The sequence below is a fragment of the Anneissia japonica genome, unplaced genomic scaffold, assembly GCF_011630105.1.
Source record: "Anneissia japonica isolate Jap-2015-1 unplaced genomic scaffold, ASM1163010v1 scaffold287712_len2945570_cov188, whole genome shotgun sequence".
Taxonomy (NCBI): domain Eukaryota; kingdom Metazoa; phylum Echinodermata; class Crinoidea; order Comatulida; family Comatulidae; genus Anneissia; species Anneissia japonica.
In genome coordinates, this window is record NW_022704401.1 from 437975 (window position 1) to 459014 (window position 21040).

The following is a 21040-nucleotide window of genomic DNA, read 5'->3' on the forward strand; positions in this document are numbered from 1 at the left end:
CTTCCAGGAATACACTGATATAGAACAGATTTCTACTGATAAAACTGATTAAGATTACTTTCAGTACAACACTTAACATTAGAGACTGCTAAAGTAGCACCCCTACTTTTGGGACACTCCCCTTTTAAAACTTTTTTGGTCGCGACTCAAAGGAAAATATATCGTTTAACACTACAGCCCTATTAATGGATAGGGGTTTTACTGTATAGGATGATGGTGAAGGTAATAACATACCTGATTGTACCAACTGAACAGTTACCATAGCAGCATCACTGGAAAACATGTGGTTGTGAACACTGACGTCAAACGTATACGTAAGTCCCGGAGTAAGTGATGTAATATTCACAGAATAACTAGTCAACCTTGAAGTGATTGCAATTTCTCCAGAATCCTGCACATTATCAACCTATTCACAGAATTAAAAAATAATAATTATGTTTGCTGCCCTCTCTTGTTCAATTAAGAAGACAATTTATGAAGTGGCAAAGTTTACTTTATAATTTGTATTAGCATAAGCATTGAATGCATGCTATAAATATCAACATCTTTAGCTTTATATCCTGTAAATGAAGCATAGCCTAACTTTTCATTCATAAACTTGTGCCTGTTAACAATTATGCTTTGTAATCTGGTGTCATGATATCAAACTAATTTTAAATAGTATTGCAGAAGAATGACAGTATTTGTTGCCATAGAAACAATGAGTTAACATTCACAACAAACAGTACTTACACTCTGTTGGTAGCCTATATATTTTACTGTAATATTTTCAAATGCACCATAGATATTGCCATTGTATGCCCACTGCAATGTCACTTGGTTTGATGTTTTAGCGGCCATTATTAGGTCAATTACACCATCAGGAACTGGAAAATTTAAATTATTACAATCAAAGAGCTTCTTCATTTACACATAGGCTATTCAATAGCATACAGCATGTATTTATACCTCCTAGCATACACTAGGTAAGTTTCTTTGAGTTATAACAGTGACAAAATGAATGATTATGTATTATAATGATTTATGTTAATTACATACAGTGTTGGCATGGACAATTCCATTGATTTTTTAAAGGTAAGTTCCACTAATAATATGAATATAGTGAATCATCCAAATTCTATATATGAGCCATCCAAGATATTATGCATTATCTAGAATAAATATATAGTTATTTTACAATCTAAATGTAAATAATTTCCAAGCCATATATGACTCATTCATAATCCATATATGAATAAATAATCAATATACTTTATTATTATAATTATACAAAATATCAAAAAAGATTATCAAATAACCTACAAATGCATATACATGCATTCACATGGCTTATTATGTATCCCTTATATAACTCATAAGTACTGTAGCCCATATGTCCTCCATGACCCGTATGCCCTCCATGACCCATATGTCCTCCATGACCCATATGTCCTCCATGTCCCATATGTAATCCATGATCCATATGGGTCCGTATGTAAACTGAGGTGTAATAATCATTTGCATCCATACGTAACCCATGTGTAATGATTGATGGGCCATCTACTGTACCCTCAGTAATTTCAAGGTAATCAAAATCACTATTTTAACAATAATCTTAGTTAAGATTAAAAATATATAAAATATGATATAAAATAAAAATGAACAACCCATTAATACCTGCTGGGGCTGTGGTCACTACTCTGGAAGCAATTCCGCTGTTCAAGTTACCAACAGTTGTAGAAATGTAGAAGTTATAGAGTGTGTATGGTGTCAGCATCCCCTGCGAATAGAACTTCTGTGATAAGACCGTGTTCTTGAGTGTTTCACCAGAAGGTCCTGTTACTCTGACTGAGAACATAGCTCCATCGTACTGTGGTGTCACTGGTACCACCCATGAATAATCAATTGATGAGGTCGATACATTGCCAATGGTAATAACAGGGGGTATCACACCTATGAAAAATAAGGATAGAATATTTGGTGATGGTGAATAAATATCAACAATGAATTCGAGATGTATTGTTTTCATTCACAATGGGGACCTTCCGTTCAATGGTGGCTCCAAATTTGTTGAAAGGGGGTCCAACAAGCCTGACAAGGGAATCCAAACCAAGGGGTTGGAATAAAATCCCTAGTGGTGTTCATGGGGAGAGATTTTATGATTTAAGATGGCCCTGAAAATTGTGTTTTTGATCACAATATTAGGGATTCGCAATCAAAATAACTTTTGGATCGACAGATTAATATTTTTAGCCTGATGACCTTGTAGATAAATAATTTTTTAATTTCTAATCTTGATATTCTTCTTACTAGTGTGGGTAGTAATACTCCTTGCTTCACTCTCTTTTGCCCCAGAATTTGTAAACACCGAAAAAGTATATGCAGTAGCTGATGGCAAGCCATTGTAAAAACGTGTCCGTCCGGAGATTGTTTCTTCAATCGTGAATCCATCATTGTTTCGGACCAAAGTAACACGGTAGTTGTCGGCGACATCTTGTGGGTCAGTCAACCACATAAACTGTAGACTGTAAAAATCTTGATCCTGTACCATGATATCGTAAGGTGCTGTGGGATCTGAAATTGCATTGATAAATGATAATTGCAACACAGTATATATAATATTCACAGAATAGATGTTAACCTTCTTGTGTACTAGATTGCCAGGTTTGTAAGAGTAACCAATCGCACTTCATTGCTTTGACCAAAAACTGTTGCATGCCCATATATAGTCATGATGTGCCTATATATGGTCATGATGTGATGTCATCATGACCATATTTAGGCATGTGACATGTTTTTGTCAAACAAAATTTGATAGTCTGGACAGGGCTTTTAACCCAGCAAACAGTTTGCTCAGACAGCATATTCAGAAGACAGTTTGCTTGACAGCATGCCTACCTGCATACATTGAGAAAAATGCTTATCTACAGTATGTTGTCATTTTCCCATACTGCTCTTGCATATTACTTGAGCAAGCTAGTTAAATGAGAATTTATGATTGGCCAATGCAGTTATGTCAAATTGTGAGCAACACACATGGTGAACATCTTACCTTGTAAGCCGTAAATAGTAAAGCATTTTGCTCACTGTCTTGTGAGTCAGAATTCTCACTAAAAATCAGGTGCACATGTTGTAGCAAAATATCACAGATGGCCATTTGCTGAGCTAACTGCTCGTGCTACACTTTAAAAAGTTTATTTTTGGCATCAAAAGCATGCAAAAATTACAAGTTACAACAAGTACACTGTGATACTCACTTGTTTGTTCAACAACGCTTACAGTTTCACTGTAAATGGTACCAACGGAGTTAGAAATTCTTGATTGTATATACACTGTATAGGTTTTGCCACTGTCGAGACTGTTTATTTGATATGATGTTGAGGATTGTAAAACAACTGAGGGAAAAAGGAAGAAATGTTGTACAATATTGTAGGAGAGGTAAAAAAGATTGAAAAGTTCAAAGTAATTTTATTGTTAATAATACAACAAGTAAAATTTAAATTTGGTTTCCTCGGATACACAAAAAAACAGTAAAAAATTTCAACAGTTAGATTCTATTCTAAATAATAAGATTCCACAGAATGACAACTAAAAAAAAAATTGCAAAAAAATAATAATAATAATAACAACTTTAATACAAAAAAAAATTTTGAACATTACAGTTTTAATATCATAATATCAATTTTATAAACTTGATAAAAAAAATATACAAAATATATTCAAGATTCAAAAGATTAAAAACGCTTTTTCATCCTGCATCAGTGTAAGGAAATTTCATTTCTCATATAAAAGATAAAATGCAACAAGTAGTTAAAAATGGTACAGGGTAAAAATGTTAAAATGACAGCAATAACAGCATAAATTTTAAATTTTTCAAGATCGAAAATAAGCCAAAGATTAGTTGTCAACGCACTGTAATTCCAGGGTTAAATTTTTGATGTGATGATAATCCTCCACAATGATACCAATAACCGAAAGGTCCACTGATTAATCTCAGATAAGAAAGTATAATACATACTCCAAGTATTGAAATGCACGCCATCATGTTGGGATTCAATATTTCAACATTAATTATGTCATCATCAGGAATGATACCAATAAAGTAACAATAAATAACAGCAATAATAATAATTACAAAATGCTGATGACAACAACAGATATAATAATAATAACAACAATAATAGGACAAACTGTTCACATTTTCGTCAAAGGAATGTTCCACACTGAGAACAAAGGCTGGGTGGGTGAGGCGTGCAGGAGCCAACAGCACCCATATATCTGCACACTCAACACACAGAACTTGAGTGCAGACAATCATAGTCAATTTATCCAGATAAGTATTTATGAAATATATCCACTATAGGTAAGCTAAGGATCACTTTGCAAATATAATATGAAAATGTGCATATTAGAAAATCGCTCTGTAATGTACATTTATTGGTTTTTTTCAGGCAAGTATTCACAAAAACAGACCTCCAGTCTTCCATTTATTTAAAAACAAAATCATCTAAGGATTAGCCAATACTGTCATTCTATTTTGTCTTATAAATTTTCATATTATTATTATGAATATTCATATTATAATTATGGATATTCATATTATAATTATGAATATTCATATTATTATGAATATTCATATTATTATTATGAATATTCATATTATTATTATGAATATTCATATTATTATTAATAATGAATATTCAGCATGCAGAAGATTCATACTTACCAACAGGTAGGTTACCACCAGGAGGTGAGATGTCCAATTGAAGTTCACTGACGCTTGAGACTAATGCCCATTCAATTGTAAGCGAATTTTCTGTCGCAATTACTGAAGTAATATTAGGTGGTAAAGGAGCTGAAGAAACAAAAAAATGTGAAAAATAAGAACAACATAAGTTTATCTGAAAATATCGATCATTTTTTTTCTTATCTCAAAACCTATTAATGTAAATTTGGTTAGAAATTTAATTTATTATGATTACATTAAACAGCAAAATAGAAACAAAAATTACATCAAATCAAAATAAAATGATGTATTTAAGTTGATAATTCTTTAAGTCAATGCCTTTCCAATGCTAACAATTAAATAGATTGCTCTATAGATTACATAACATATTTTCATTATTAAATTCTTTGATGAAATAATACAACATATTTCACATACTTGTAGAAAAGTCTTTACTTAACACATCACTAAATTGATTTCCACTCATGGTAACTAAAGTGACTGTGTAAACAGTGGCTGGGACAAGGTTATTCAAGGTCATTGACCGTTCACTATCAAATGCAACGGTGCTTGTGATGGCGGTAGTGTTCCAAGAAGAGTAGCTGAACTCATAATCGTCCACGATGCCATCAGCTCTGTCCCACGTGACGACAGCCATAGTCGTTGTGACTTGATTGATGTCCATGCTAGGAACAGAGGCAGGCTCTGTAAAAGAGTACATTTCAGTAGTTAATATTAATTATTATGATCAAAATATTTTAAATAATTATATTCCTAACAAGGCAAAACTGTTTTTCAGAACTAATTACATGTATTTGTTAAGGATTTCTTTTTGATGATCCAAGAAATATTTGAATAAGTACGTTAACTTATGTTAACTGCCAAAGTACAGTATTTTCAATTAATATAATGGCAATTATAATATTTAATTTGAGAAATGAAATACTACATGAATCTGAATAATCATGCCTAATATTAAAGACATAATCATGCTTTCAAAAAAGGGCTATAAATGATTGTAAGTAATAAAAATATTTATATCACACTGTATTGTAAAAATAATCATACCAAAATAATGATATAAACAACTTCTCATGTTCCCAAAATTTCACATTTCAAACTTTTTATGGCACAAAACAGGACTGATCTTAATTATTTCCTCAATAATAATTTCAAGGGCTGGTATGTTACGCTACGCACACACCACGGTCCTCGACATGATGTGATTCCATTGAGAATGCAATGTGACGAGGACTGTGCGATGGTCATTGAGATAAATAAGTCAGTTACAGTGTGCCCTCAACGCAACGGAAAAATAGCAATCATCATTTATTAATGAGATAAACATAAAAAATATAACATACTTGTCTGTTGTACGACTGTGGTAGTAAGCTCGGTAATCTCCATCAAATCCTTGAACGTTTTCAGAGTGATGGTGTACTCCTCTCCAGGGGACAGGCCATAAATTTCCAAGCTAGTGCTGGTTCCAACCGGTCTAGGTGAGGGCAACGCGCCAACATTATCAACGTACGGAGAATAGGAGACCTCATAGTTATCGAACATATCATTAACGGTGTCCCAATTAACACTAATGGTTCTTGTATCCCAGCTTACTACATACATTTGTATTGGAGTGACTGCAACGAAAAGCAACGGAAGTTTTAGAAAGAGTATGCAACACTACTAAATTGATGTAATAGTGAAAAAATGTATGTAAAATGTTATAATGCCCTCAATGGCTCTTGCACTGCTGCAGCTCAATAAACATGAATTACATTGATCTAATCCCTAAAATCATTCATTATTTTAAGCAATAATAATAATAATAATAATAATAATAATAATAAATATCAATTTACCTGTTGATACCTCCACAGCATCACTAACCCTCTGCAGGGACCCTTCACCAGCATACGCTACAATTTTGAACGTGTAACGCGTCGCTTTCGCAAGAGAATCAATACGCTGTGTTACTGCTGCTCCAGCATTGATTGGCGATTCAGGATTGCCACCAGTTGGAGTGTAAGATATCTGATAGTATGTAAAAACATTGTTGGACGGAGTAACCCATGCAAGATCCACAGCAGTTTGTTCAGTATTTACAACTCGGAAATCAGTTGGTGGTAAGGGAACTACATGAAAAAAATCATATATAATTTATTTTATCCTAAACATAAAAAATGGTATCAATAGATTCAGAATTTACTTTATTTCTCTTACCATAATGTAGTAATTTTTTCAATTTATAATAATATTGCATCTTCATTTTTTAGCATACCAGGGAGACATGTAATAATAATATCTTGAATTTATATGACGCCAATTCCAAACAAGATAAAAGGCACAACGTGTGCGAAAAGTCACTGGAAAACAAAAATATGTCTTAAGCTGTGACTTGGCCATGATAGCCTGATATATGGGCTTTGATCCTGAGTAGAAAGGCAAGTACACCTTCACTAACATTCCTTATTACAAATCTTCTTTACTGATCAAAGCTCTTCTTGTGCACTCACTGTCCTTCTAAATACTAACTGGTCCTAATCAATATGCATTAGTACTACTCAATTCTCAATGGTCTTACTTAATACATGCTAGTTCTTCGCAATATTCATTAGTTCTATTCAATATTCATTGATCCTACTCAATACTCATTGATCCTATTCGATATTCGTTTGTCCTACTCGAAACTCACTCATCCTTCTTAACACATGTTGGTTCTTCTCCATAATCATTGATGATAATGGTTATGATGATAAAAATAATTAATTAATTACAATATTTATTAATCTTACTCAATAATCATTAGTCCTACTCAATATCCATTAGTCATACACAATAAATTATTAAAATATTCATTAATCTTACTCAATAATCATTAGTACTCAATATTCACTAGTCATACTCAATACTTACTGGTCCTGGCACGTGTATACCTAGTCTTTGTCCCACATGTGAGTTTGAGTAAGTACTCTTGCCCTGGAGTAAGGTCACTGAATGTGTAGGTCTCAGCAGCATTGCCAGATTTTGACACAGTATCTGTAAAAGCATTTGACGTTCCATCTCGATCTGTTCGCATGACTTCGTAACTGAAATAATAGCAAATTTTTAATACGCTAATTACATAATTAAGCAGTGTAATGCTCTTAAACTACTGTATTATGTTTGAATGCACAGCCCACATTTAATCTCAATACTATTGTTATTATAGAATAGAATAGAACATTTATATAGTGCCGGTATCCGCCAAATATGATGCTCATGGCGCTTCTGAAAGTATTTCATCAGTTATATGCAGCACAGAAAAGGAATGTTTTAAGCTCTCTCTTGAAGCTTCCAAGATCCTGTATCATTCTGTGCTGCATACATCAACCATTACCCCTTTTTAAAAGTGCAGTCTCATTTCTCCCCACAATATGTATAGAGGGCAACTCTTCCTGCTTATCCTAGGTCAGCTGATATCAGGACTTTTTTAATACATAAACTAATGTAATGCTTTATATAAAATCAAGACTCTTAAGCTGAGGACACACTGCACTGTACTACTGTTAGTCGACGGATCCATCTCAGCTATCTGTGAATGCTGCCTGTTGATTGTCCGTGGCAGTCTGAAGAAACTGGTAATTAAAAACAATCTGTTGTGGGCACATTGTCGCAATGCATTCTCTGAGACCCAATTTGTGATTTCCCAGACAATTCGCGACCCATGTAATATTAAATGTAAATTGCTCATTGAACTTTATAAGATCCCAAAAATGCGATGCTTTATGTTTTAAACAAGAAATATTTCTTATTAAAAAAATGCCGCAACATCTTTACCTTATTCAATTCTTCCATTTGGATTTTAATTGTACTATTTCGGCATTAATTTTGTTTAATTAATTTTATTATTTATTTCTGTATTTCAGAATATTTTTGTTCACTGTTGTTGACTGACCAGGGTATGTGGTAAGGTAATTACGTTGATAACCTTCAGAGGCTTCATCATCAGCTAATTGTCGGTCCACTGCTGGACAAATGTCTCAGGATGTCGATGCCAAATCAATCTTCCTCTCTTGGTGTGTTGCACCATTTCACTCTTCCCCAATAAATATCGATATCATCTCTTAATCTTTTACGTTGTCTTCCCTTGTTCGTTTTACCAGGTTTTGCCATCCATGGGGGTGTGTTACTGATTTTTTTTCCCCTTTTTCTTTTTTTTTTTTAAAGAGGCTTAATACTTAACTACAATTTATTTATATGCCATAAAAAATTCTTGAACCTATGGTTCAAACCTAAAAAAACCAACGCCTGTCAGCAGAGTGTGTGCCACCCATCAGTCATGACATCAGTCATGTTTTAAATTTTATTGTAGGTCCTGTAATTTTTAATGGTAACGGTAATTTTTATAATTATTATTATTATTTTTATTATAATATTACAATATAATAACAGAAATAGACTTACTCAGATGCTAAATCTGGATCAGCAGCCCATGTAATTGTCACTGAATCTGTTGTAAAGGTCTGTGACTTGATATCACAAGGGAAAGACTCCTCTAATGAAAAAAGAAATTAATTTATGTTGAAAGTCTTTCCAGATATTTAATCATATAAAAGTAAACCTGCAATTAGTTGTACAGGTTTTATAAAAGAAAATTATATTAAAAGATCATATACCATTTTTTTTTTAAATGTGTAATTTGTGTCAAATACATTGGAGAACCACAATGAAATTTTAGAAAAGCATATTCTTGATATTTTAAATGTTTGCACAGTATATATCAAAATATCATTTGATATGCAAACTTGCAGAGGGTGCTAGCATTTATCCACATAATTCCATATCCAAAAAATTCACAATTTGTAAGTAGTGCATGATCTTATTATATATATTTTATACTTACGTGTCTCTGCCATTACAGACTGTGGGTCACTGAATGCAAGGGTGCTTGCTGTGGAAACAGATATCAAATATTCAGCGTCAGAGTTAAGATTCAATAATGTCGTTGACTCTCCAACTATGGTGTACACCACTTGTGAATCATATCCCAGTGTCTGGTAGCAGATTTGGAAATAATGGCCACTCTCGTCAATAGTCCAGTCAACGTTTAAAGTTCGGTTCTCTGTAGCGACAGCTTGTACATCCATGACTGCAGGAAGTTCTATGGAATGGATAGTAATGACTTGATTATTTATTTAATTCTAAAAAATTACCTAGTTCTTTTATTCAGATATGTGATGTACCTCCTCCCCCAGTTGATTGTGTCCACTTGCTTAGTTTGTTGCCTGGTGGGGTTGCCTGCTCCTGTGCTGATTTCCAGCAGCAACACTGGACCCAATGACAAGGGAAAAGAACTGCGCTGTATAACATCAATGAAGAGGCGCATTTATATGCCCATACCAGAACCAGTTGCCATAGTCAGTAAATAAGCGGGCAACACTACCGAATACTAATTTATATAATCTTCGGTGGAGAAGCATTGTAGATAAAAGTGCCTTCCTCAAGGACACAATTGAAATGCACAGAGTGGAATTGAAACCAAACCCACTGTGCCAAACCACCTTGAGAACTAAGACATTTTGTTAAAGTGACTCAATATTAATCCTGTTTTATACTATTTTAAATGTAAAAAGTATGGGAGGTCAAAGGGTTAGAGGGCACCCTTATGCCTATGCTTGAGTTCCAATAGAACAATTAAATAATTGGATTGAAAATTGCTTATATTTACATAATTGTAAGGAAGAAATAATTATTTGCTATTGGAAGATTTAAAGGCAATAGCAGGCATTATAAAAGTAAATATCATCACTAATTTTTTTTTTCCAATTTGCAATTTTTTCGTAGTGGCATGTGCATGAGAGTGCCAACATTTTTTTCCCAAAATTATTACTATTGGTGGGCAGCAGATTGCGGAACAAAGTATAAAAAAATTCTCGAGAGTTGTACAAAGCATACGTCATTTTCCTTAAAACTCAAATAGAGGTCATTATTCGTGGGCGTTCCAAATCTTCAAAAATCTTCAACTTTATATTCATATTTTTATTAATTAAAACAAAAATATGCCCAAATAAACAGTTCTCAAACTGATTACAATACTATAAATTTCTGATTTAGCACCAAACTGATCGAAATTATTTTGATGACCGGAAAAACAGCAACAACTTACCTGTTCTCCGCATGTATTCATTAGACACCTGCATATCATTTCCCTGTGTTTCTACTTGGATGGTATAAGTACCACCAGCAAGTCCCTGAAGAACCATGCGACGGTCATTTTTAGCTTTCAGAGTTACTTCAGGAGTGGTGCCATCAGCTGGGTTATACCTTACAAGGTAGTTCGTAAAATCACCTGATGCAGGTGTCCATGTGAACTCAATTGAGTCAAGCGTTACAGATGTTGTGCTTATATCTAAGCTTCCAGGAGAATCTGTTCAAAAAAAATTAATTGATAACATAAATAATTTATTTTCTGTAGTTATTGTTTTACTTTATAAAAAAATTGGATATGGTGGTAAAAATGTGATTTGCCTATTAAACACTAATTAAAAGCCGATTATTATTTGAAAATGAATTCTTATAAATGATGAAGATATACATATTGTAATAAATAAAATATTATGAAATCTTACTGGTGCTAAAACTGAAGGATCTTGGAGTGCTCTTGTCTCCATTGCCAAGGACTGCAACTACATCAGCAACATAGCTTAAGAATGGCTGCAACAGGTTCAAATTCAATTTTGGGCAGGCATTCCTTGGCAGGTTCATTTCGCTGATTGGTGAGGTCGATCTTGAATTATCAACAATAGTGTAAATCGCAACTTCAAAATGATCATACAGATAAGTGGGATTTTTCAGTTGAAGGAGACCATATCCATAATCAATGGCAGAGTATTCTGGAGTTGGTGGTGCTGACAATACTATAAGAAAAATATGACGAAATGAGTGAAGCTGGATCATTTTATTTTCATTTTCACGGATCGCAAAATGTGGGGGACCACTTCCGGTGGATGTAGTTAAATAAGCATTCTTAACACATCAATATTTACTTTTCTGTGCATGGTTACATCCATTTCCAGGTTGACTGTTAATAATACAGTAGTAATAACATATAAATTTGCGAGAGTTAATTCTTGCTTGCTCGCAGAGTATTGGTGGGGCGTCTTCTACTTCCTAGGACCCTGTCTTCTTTGTTTATTATGGATAAAAACCTCATTTTTTAGTTACCTACCAAGGGTGGTGATTCTAAACAAAGACAATGTCTCTTTGACATTTGTAGTAATTTGTATTCTAAACATGTAGCTCGAAAAGAGCAGCAATGAAAATGAACCACAGACATAAAGATCTCAGAGTACACACACACACACACCACAATTTATCTGACTAAGCTCATTATGTTTCTCAGTTTAGATTCCAAACTTTCTGACAACTTACATGTTTTTACAGTGATATCACTTGAAAACACTATATTTCCGTTATATTTCGCACGCAACGTAACAGAATATTGCGTATCATCTTGAAGTCCTGTAATTCCAAAGGTTTGTACGTTTGACTCAAAGGATGAATCACCATCCGCTGGAGTGTATGTGATGGTGTAATCATCTATAGTGGCAGGCGTGTTGTCTCGACTCCATGTAAATGTAAGGCTACTGTCAGTGGCACTCACCAATTTCAAACCAAAGGCAGTAGCATCTGAAGAGAATAAAAAAAAAATATTATACAAATTATGCAAACAAATCAGCGGTGATGTTGGTAGTCTATGAGTGAGATACATATCTGGATGAACTGACTTGTGCCAAGTTTCCTAGTTGGTTCCATAACCTGCTGGCTAAGCCCATGGGACACCCAGGGTGGAGGGGAACCACGAGCACAGCTGAGGCACAAACTAGTGAAAGAGAACCCAACAAATTTGGCTCATCGGCCACCAAAGTCGACAAGGTAATATATGAAGCTACCAGTTGTCCAAAGTTAGCTAGCATAATGAGAACAGCATGACGATAAAGGCCACAAGGAATGTCAGCCTAGTAATCATCGTCCAGGGCAGTAACAGGGAGACAATCACCCCACTAAAATGGTGCAGTCGGGGATGCTGCACCTGGAGCAGCAAACCATACACACACATTGTATTTAATACAAAATGGTTAATAATAAGCCCTACCCGCTTCAAAAGCAGGTAAAAATACCTTATGATCAGGAATGGTAAATTGTAATCTGGTGGTAAAATAGTACTGTACAAGAGCTTAGCTTTATTAAACACAATTACTTTATTAAATATTGTACAACAAAAGCATATTAATTTTACCTGTTGTTTCTTTGACAGTCAATTCGTTCGACTTCTCTGTGGTTGCACCTTCTCTAACAGTAACCAATGAAATAGTGTATTCTTCAGAAGAAATCAACCCTGACAACAAGATGGTACGAAGATCTCTCAATACAAACACTGTTGAGCTAAGCTGGCCATTGTCCGGGGTGTATGTGATGAGGAAGCCATCATAGTTGTCCCCAGAAGGAGACTCCCACTCTACACGTATAGATGCATCATTTACCGCCACTGCCGTTAGGACCCCTGGATCTGATATGCTACAGTCAAGTTCTATAATAAAATTAATACATAATAATATAATATATAATATATTTATATATAAATTTGTTACATTTCAATTTATATTATTCATTGCATTATTACTCTTTGTGTTTCTGGGTTTTTTCCTATGCTTTTAAATCAATATATATATATATCTGTCTCTTATACACATCTGATAAAAACCTCAATAATGATTATATAAATGATAACAATAAACAGTTCTTAACTCACTTGTTCGTATGATCAAAGTCTTTTTTGTACTTAACACCCTACTATCTGTTCCTGTGTAAGCTGCAACACTAATGGTGTATTCTGTGTCAGGGTTTAAATTTACGAATGTGTATGACGAGGAAGCGCTAGAAACTGTGATTGGAGATTGCGGTCCGTCAACAGGTCGGTAACAAATCTATAAATTAAAAAAAAAAGTTCAAATGTACGCTTCACATTTGACAATTACATACAGAGAGCGCTATTCGGAGACTGGAATACAATTTTGTACAAGATTGTTGTATTAGATATTACATGGAATGGAATGGAATATATAACGCTTTCCATATTATCATCATCTCATGGTACAAATATTAGGTTTATTTAGCCTGGTTTCCTTAAAATCGCTACACTGTCACTACAGTGTTTTCAGTGCAATCATACTGCATAGCGGTCGTCAATGCAATCGAGAATGTTCCCTGATTTGAACGACCAATCAGCATCACTGACAGCAGTCAGCGATAGCTTGTAGTGATTGTATAGAAACCAAGCTTTTTGAACTTTTGTGGCTTACAATATGGATATGATATGTTGAGGACATTAAGAGATAGGCTTGAGGCTCACAGCATGAAGAGGAGTTACAAGTTACAGTCTTACACATCTTGTGCCACAGAGAAAATGGGTGAGGCTTCTGCAGATGGGGCTCATAGCATAGAGGTTTGAAAACTATAAATTAAATTTTTATTTAAATGAAATCACACAAATCAGAAGTGATGTTGTTGGTCTGACTGAGATATTTACCTGAATGAACTGATATATATACCAGATTCTTAATGGAACTTACCCGCAAAAAAATAATAGAATCAATTCAATTCAATTCAAAGTAGCATTTATTTAATTCCTTGTCAATTCGTACAAAAATATAAAATAAGATCATAAAAAATTCATGAAAAAAGGAAAAAGGCGGAGACCCAAGAAGAAAATCATCTTGTGAAGAGTCAGCCTGAAAACAAAAAGACAAAAGGGAGACACAAAAAACAAACAGAAAAGAAAAAGGACATGGACGAAACTGGACAAAGAAGATACACAAAAAGGAAGCAACAGTTCAAATTGGACCAAGACACTGAGCATAAGTTAGAGAAGAAAAAGAATGATACTAAGGGAGTTGACTGTATTAATAACTAGAAATAATGTGTTTCTTTACTGGATAGAAAATCACTTTTTATTAATGGAATCGACAACTAGGAAAGGTAAAGAATTCCATAGTTTAGGACCAGTAAATCTAATATTGGAACTTACCAGTGAATAATAATGGAATGTCTAACCCAGGTGTATATAACGCATCAACAAAAGGCTTCAACATAAAAATCAACACAACAAGGAGCAAGTGCCTTATTGTTTCACTAGGTAAGACTTTCACTATACTCGCTCACGGCGAAAGAAAATTTGAGGTTTGTTACATAACGTTGATGCATATACGATTCCATTATTTTTCACTGGTAAGTTCTATTAAGGGCAACTCAGACAGCGTCGGCCGATGCAGCACGACCCGATTTATCGTCGGGGACAGTCTTGAGCCGTTGTGAGAAATATTAAACATGTTTAATATTCTACGACGCGACTGTCCCTGACACAAACCATCGCAACTCACACAGACCCGACGCGACAACTCGTGTTGGGCTGCGTTGTACGACGCTGCCTGAATTGGCCTTTAGGATCTGGCTTATATTGGTTAATCCAGGTAAGTATTCATGAAACAGACAATAATAATATGTTCGTTTATCAGTCCAACAACATATAAAAAAAAGTGTTCATTATCGTCATTAGATTTATAGCTACCTGATAGCCATCAAAATTTCCAGAGGCAGGGGACCAATTAATGGTGAGATCTATATCTGCACATCCAGTTTCCATTGCCAAGGTAACATCACCTGGTTCATTTGGTCCTAAAAGAGACATAAATCCATGAATTTTAGTAGATATGTTAGCTTTCTTTTCAAATCATAAATAATTCACTTGTACATTAGTCAGTAGACAGAATCTTATTTATGAATTACTTATATATTTATTATAATATTATCATATAATCATATATTATTACTGACAATGTCGGTAATTATCATTATTTTAATGGATTATTACTATTAATAAAATTAAAAGTCATATTTTTATATTATTACTATGATATATTATTCTGATTATTAATAATAGATGGATTTACATAGCATAAATATGCTTGTATTATTAGTAATTATATTATGATTAATCATTTCATTTATATCATAGTTAATAATATTATTTTTAATATTAGTATTACCATTTAAAATGTATTTTTGTCAAACTAAATCAATGAATCTTACTAGTATTTTGAAATGTAGTATCAAGCGATGTGCCGGAGTCTTCATCCAAGAAAATAATCTCGTATTGAGTTCCATCAATAAGGTCAACAAATGTGTATTCTGCAACGGAATCATATGCAAATGACATCCTCTGAACCTCAATGTTGTTGAGCTCCAGAACCAGTTGGTAACTGCCGGATGTTTTGCTTGATAGCTTCTCCCAGAAAACAACAATACTGGTTGCAGTCACTTCACCAATACTAATAGTTCCCTCTACAGCTGGTCCTACAAATCAAAATAAATTATTACAGAAGAACATTTTTCAGAAGGTTTCAACCACCAGACTAATGACAGAGAAATTTTTGGAAGTCCTCCCCTCAATCTACCCCACCCAAACCTGAATCTGCCCCTGCTCAATATACAATAACACAAACAAAAATTGTTACTAACCAGTTGTAAATGTTGATTGTACAGGAGTACTCATGGCATTCCCACTAACACTGTTAACCGTAATCGTATACATGGTGCCAGGCTTTAGCCCAGTGAGTTGAAGGGTGGGACATCCATCATTCGCAACAACAATGGTTTCATCGATAGGAGTGCCTGCACCAGCACCCAGCGCAGTTTCTGAGATTAGGATGCTGAGGCTGCCTAGACTGCCGATAATAGGTGGAGTAATCCAAACGATTGCTGATGTGGATGTTATATCATTAACGACAGGCTGAGATGGTGGCTCCGGAGCTGAAGTAAAAATACACTTGTATGTAAAGCCTGACATCATAAATCATCAAATGGTTAATAATATTACAAATTGTATTATGAACAATAACCTATTTATCATGGTACAGTATGTGTATTTGTGGTAAAGACAAGCCAAACCAGTCACTCGTCGCAAAAATCGATTTTTAGTTATTAAAACAGGGTTAAACAGTAAAATGAGAGCTATAAAATGGCATTTCTCAGGCAGAAACTATCCCACCATCACCAAATCATTAAAAATTGTTTTTAACATCGAAAATGGGGAAAATAACAGCATAGCATGATATGCAAATATATAAAGGTTATATATAGTGCAATAAAATATATTAAAAAAATGTTGATATTCCAATATGTTTTGGCCATTATCTCTGAAACAGGATTTGTGATGAGTGACTGGTTTGGCTTGTCTTTGCCACATTAAATGTTTGTGAAATGGCATACAGCCAACATTATTCATACAGCCAACATTATTCATTCCCATTGTGCTATCCCATGTGCCATGTTAATTCATTGTCAAGTAAAATACCATCTACAGGTATAACAAATAAGTTGCTTTCAAGTAGCATTTCACAACAGTGAACATGCAAAATACAATTGTCTCATGATAATAACGATCACTTCTACAAAACAATGCACCTATAATAGAAAGTATAATAGTGAACCCCAGCTATAAAATTAACAATAATGGATAAAACGAATAAATTACTTACGTAGAGTGTACGTTGTTTTACCAACAAGTAACCTCGATTGATCATCAGCAACAACTATATTTAGAATGAACTGGTATGTGATTCCAACTGTGAGCTCACTTAAATCAAATGTTCCCTCATTCAACAAGACAGAATTCAGGCTTCCGACAGGTGGATCAATAATCAGTTCATATTGAGTATCAGGGATTGCCGTCCAGGTAATTCTTAATGATGTGGTTGAGAGCTCGTTTATCGTCAAAACAAGAGCATCTAATAACAAAACATTCTTGAAATCAATGATGATGGAAAAGTTCCTCAGTTAATAGAAAATGCCCACTGTAGACAACAGCCTGCTGTCGTTTATTCAGACCCACTCAGCCGGCAAGCAATTCACATGGTTTTTGCAAAAAAACTACGTAGATAAATATTGCATCGAAGGTGGTGACAACGGTTCCAGCCGTTGGGGTTACCTGACTCAGGCCTCAAAGACTTGCAGTGCCATTTTCAGGCATCTAGAGGTAACATATTTTTTAACCTCATCCACAACTGTGGTGGGGCTTCGGTGGGTGTTGAGGTGAGTGGTGTTCTCAGAAAGGTAGTCAAGGTAAGTGATACTCCCAGTGGTGATACCTTGACTACTAGTGTTACCACTATGTAGACATGGTTGATGAGTATTGAGCTTTTTTCTAACAATCTAATTTTGAAAATTAATCTTTAAGGCACTTAAGATCTGTCAGCCTTCATCTTTCAACCAATTCAAGTCTCTCCTTAATACTCAACTGTTCCAACAGACTAATGGTCTTATAGCAAAGAGCGCTTTATAAATGCAAACTATTATTATTATTATATATTATTTACCTGTTGTGACGGATATAGTTGATACTTCACTCTCCTTTGAAAATCCAGATTTCTCAATATATGCTGTTAATGTGAATGTGTACTCTGTATTACTAAGCAGGTCTTGAAGTGACAATGATGTGTCTGAGGAGGGAAGCTCTTTGTTTACAGCTGGGCCTGATGCTGTGGTATATTCTACATTGTAGCCATCAAAATCACCAGTTGGGCTTATCCATGAGAGCATTATCTGCGACTGGCTTTTATCTGTGACTGTTAAGTTAGCTAAGTTCGATGGGTCTGCAAAAAAAAAAAGAGAAGATTTTAAATTGATAGGTGTCTACAATTTTTTTTAGCAATGCACATCAATAATAATCATCTATTGAAGACAAATAATTTTAGTTCTGATGAAGAGCCCTAGAAACACTGGGCTGATTGATTAATATATCTTTTTTAGATCTACCTCATGAGGTTGATTGATTAATAGTTGATTGATTAATATATCTTTTTTAGATCTACTGCCTCTATTATACTGCCCTCATGAAGTTGATTGATTAATAGTTGATTGATTAATATATCTTTTTTAGATCTACTGCCTCTATTATACTGCCCTCATGAGGTTGATTGATTAATAGTTGATTAATATATCTTTTTTAGATCTACTGCCTCTATTATACTGCCCTCATGAGGTTGATTGATTAATAGTTGATTAATATATCGTTTTTAGATCTACTGCCTCTATTATACTGCCCTCATGAGGTTGATTCATTAATAGTTGATTAATATATCTTTTTTAGATCTACTGCCTCTATTATACTGCCCTCATGAGGTTGATTGATTAATATATCTTTTTTAGATCTACTGCCTCTATTATACTGCCCTCATGAGGTTGATTCATTAATAGTTGATTAATATATCTTTTTTAGATCTACTGCCTCTATTATACTTCCCTCATGAGGTTGATTGATTAATAGTTGATTGATTAATACATCTTTTTTAGATCTACTGCCTCTATTATACTGCCCTCATGAGGTTGATTGATTAACAGTTGATTGATTAATATATCTTTTTTAGATCTACTGCCTCTATTATACTGCCCTCATGAGGTTGATTGATTAACAGTTGATTGATTAATATATCTTTTTTAGATCTACTGCCTCTATTATACTGCACTCATGATTAGCTCTAGAAACACTCAGCTGATTGATTAATAGTTAAATGATTAACAGATCTTTTTTAGATCTACTGCCTCTATTATACTGCCCTCATCAGAGTTACTGAGATTAATTGTTTGTCTTACTTGTAATAGTAGTTGCCATTCCAGACTCTACATTTGCTCCGTTAGTAGAAACAGAAATGGTGTAGAAAGTGGCGGGTTGCAGACCCTCAAATTGGTAAGTTAGTTGACTTTTTGGCACAGAGTCTGTGGTCACTACATTGTTTTCGCTAGTGATGGTGACAGTAAAGGATGTGACATCAGACTCAAATGATTCAGTATATGCCACATTGATGGTGCTGGATGTTGTGCTGATGACGCTTATCATTGCCCCTTCAGGTAATTCTGCAAAGAGAAAAATAAAATTGTCAGTGTTTTATATACTGTATTGTAGTGTACTATTTAAGAGTTCACTGCCACTGTATCTTTTGTGTATGTTGCTAGTTAAAATAAACTGAAAGTAATAACTAAATACGAGTAGATTGTAATTGATGTGATAAGATTAAAGGTGCTATTTATGTTTAGATGGACAAATCAACGGGAAAGCTATACAATAATCATTATTATATCCAGCAATCTCCAGGTAAGTATCTATGAAATCGACAACATTATCCTAAATTATCCTACACTTACCGTACACAAAAAACATTCAAATTAAACATTCAAATTACTTTTATAATCTCTAAAATTGATATGTTAATTATATGATTAACTTTTTGTGCAATCTTTATGGTTCTTTTTTTCTTGTAATTTGTCCACTTTGAGTGTTTTGTATATCATTTTATATAAGTGTGTTATGGCATCTTATGTTGAATTGTTTTTGCAACTTGCAATTCAGTGATTTTATACTGTGATGTCAATGTGGTTTATGACCAAACCAGAAATGAACGAATGAAAAATGAAATCTCAATAAAATAAAAATGAATTTAGTAAAATATTAAATATCTAGTATAAAAGAATTTTACCAGTTAAAACATTTTCTGAGACAGCATCTCCAAATACGCGGGAGCCTTCAGTTCCAACATAAGACTGAATCGTTACATCATAGCTGGTATCAGCATCTAGGCCCGATATTGTCACCTGACAGATAAATAAATAAAAATTCAAACAGAAAAAATTAATTCATTTACCTTACCAAATAATATTATTTAGAATGATCTGGTTTTCAATATATTCATTTTTTATTATGTATTCAAAATTGTTAATAGTGTGACAAATGATTATTATGGGATTTTATTGCAAGAGGACTCTCATGTGTCAACGATAGGAGTCTTGAAGCGGCGTGACCGAAGATGTGCTGTCGGCACAACGTAGATCAGGATTATACAGCTTTAATTGTTGCTTTGGTTTTGCTTTGCTAGTACACCAGTATCGATTTCACATGTTTACTTTCAACCGAACCTGTTTCATTGGTGCCGTGAATCAGTTGGTTATCTTCTTTCGCCGGAGCTGACTTTAGATTGAATCGTATCGCCATGCATCCGAATATTCAGACACACAGATGATCCATCCAGTTGTATCTCTCCTTATTATTTTAAATAAGCCAAAGTATCTGTAGTAAATATCATAGGCCTATGGTATACACAGTATATGGTTGCTGGTTATTTGCTCCAGCCAAAAAGTTACTTTATTTATTCAATTCAGTACAGTCTATGTACATATTTTCGGTTTAGATCTACACACGGTGAGTGTGAATAAGCTACCTAAAATAATATGCACCATAAATTTTAT

The 21040-nt window shown here is 34.1% G+C and overlaps 1 protein-coding gene across 1 annotated transcript in view; it reads right to left on the reverse strand.

Moving 5' to 3' along the window:
- Positions 1-21040, reverse strand: part of LOC117104675 (tenascin-X-like) — a 63767-nt gene that overhangs the window by 3709 nt on the left and 39018 nt on the right. Inside the window, exons 37-60 of the mRNA XM_033245560.1 lie at positions 20275-20389; positions 19394-19654; positions 18118-18393; positions 17281-17529; positions 16262-16552; positions 15833-16096; positions 15312-15418; positions 13497-13671; positions 12984-13274; positions 12116-12373; positions 11314-11601; positions 10851-11111; positions 9588-9845; positions 9149-9239; positions 7619-7791; positions 6565-6837; positions 6070-6342; positions 5144-5410; positions 4706-4834; positions 3237-3374; positions 2290-2553; positions 1657-1932; positions 733-866; positions 235-406 (exon numbers count right to left, since the gene is read on the reverse strand). Of these exons, the coding sequence (XP_033101451.1) occupies positions 235-406; positions 733-866; positions 1657-1932; positions 2290-2553; positions 3237-3374; positions 4706-4834; positions 5144-5410; positions 6070-6342; positions 6565-6837; positions 7619-7791; positions 9149-9239; positions 9588-9845; positions 10851-11111; positions 11314-11601; positions 12116-12373; positions 12984-13274; positions 13497-13671; positions 15312-15418; positions 15833-16096; positions 16262-16552; positions 17281-17529; positions 18118-18393; positions 19394-19654; positions 20275-20389 (5284 nt within the window). The remainder of the gene's footprint in view (positions 1-234; positions 407-732; positions 867-1656; positions 1933-2289; positions 2554-3236; positions 3375-4705; positions 4835-5143; positions 5411-6069; positions 6343-6564; positions 6838-7618; positions 7792-9148; positions 9240-9587; positions 9846-10850; positions 11112-11313; positions 11602-12115; positions 12374-12983; positions 13275-13496; positions 13672-15311; positions 15419-15832; positions 16097-16261; positions 16553-17280; positions 17530-18117; positions 18394-19393; positions 19655-20274; positions 20390-21040) is intronic.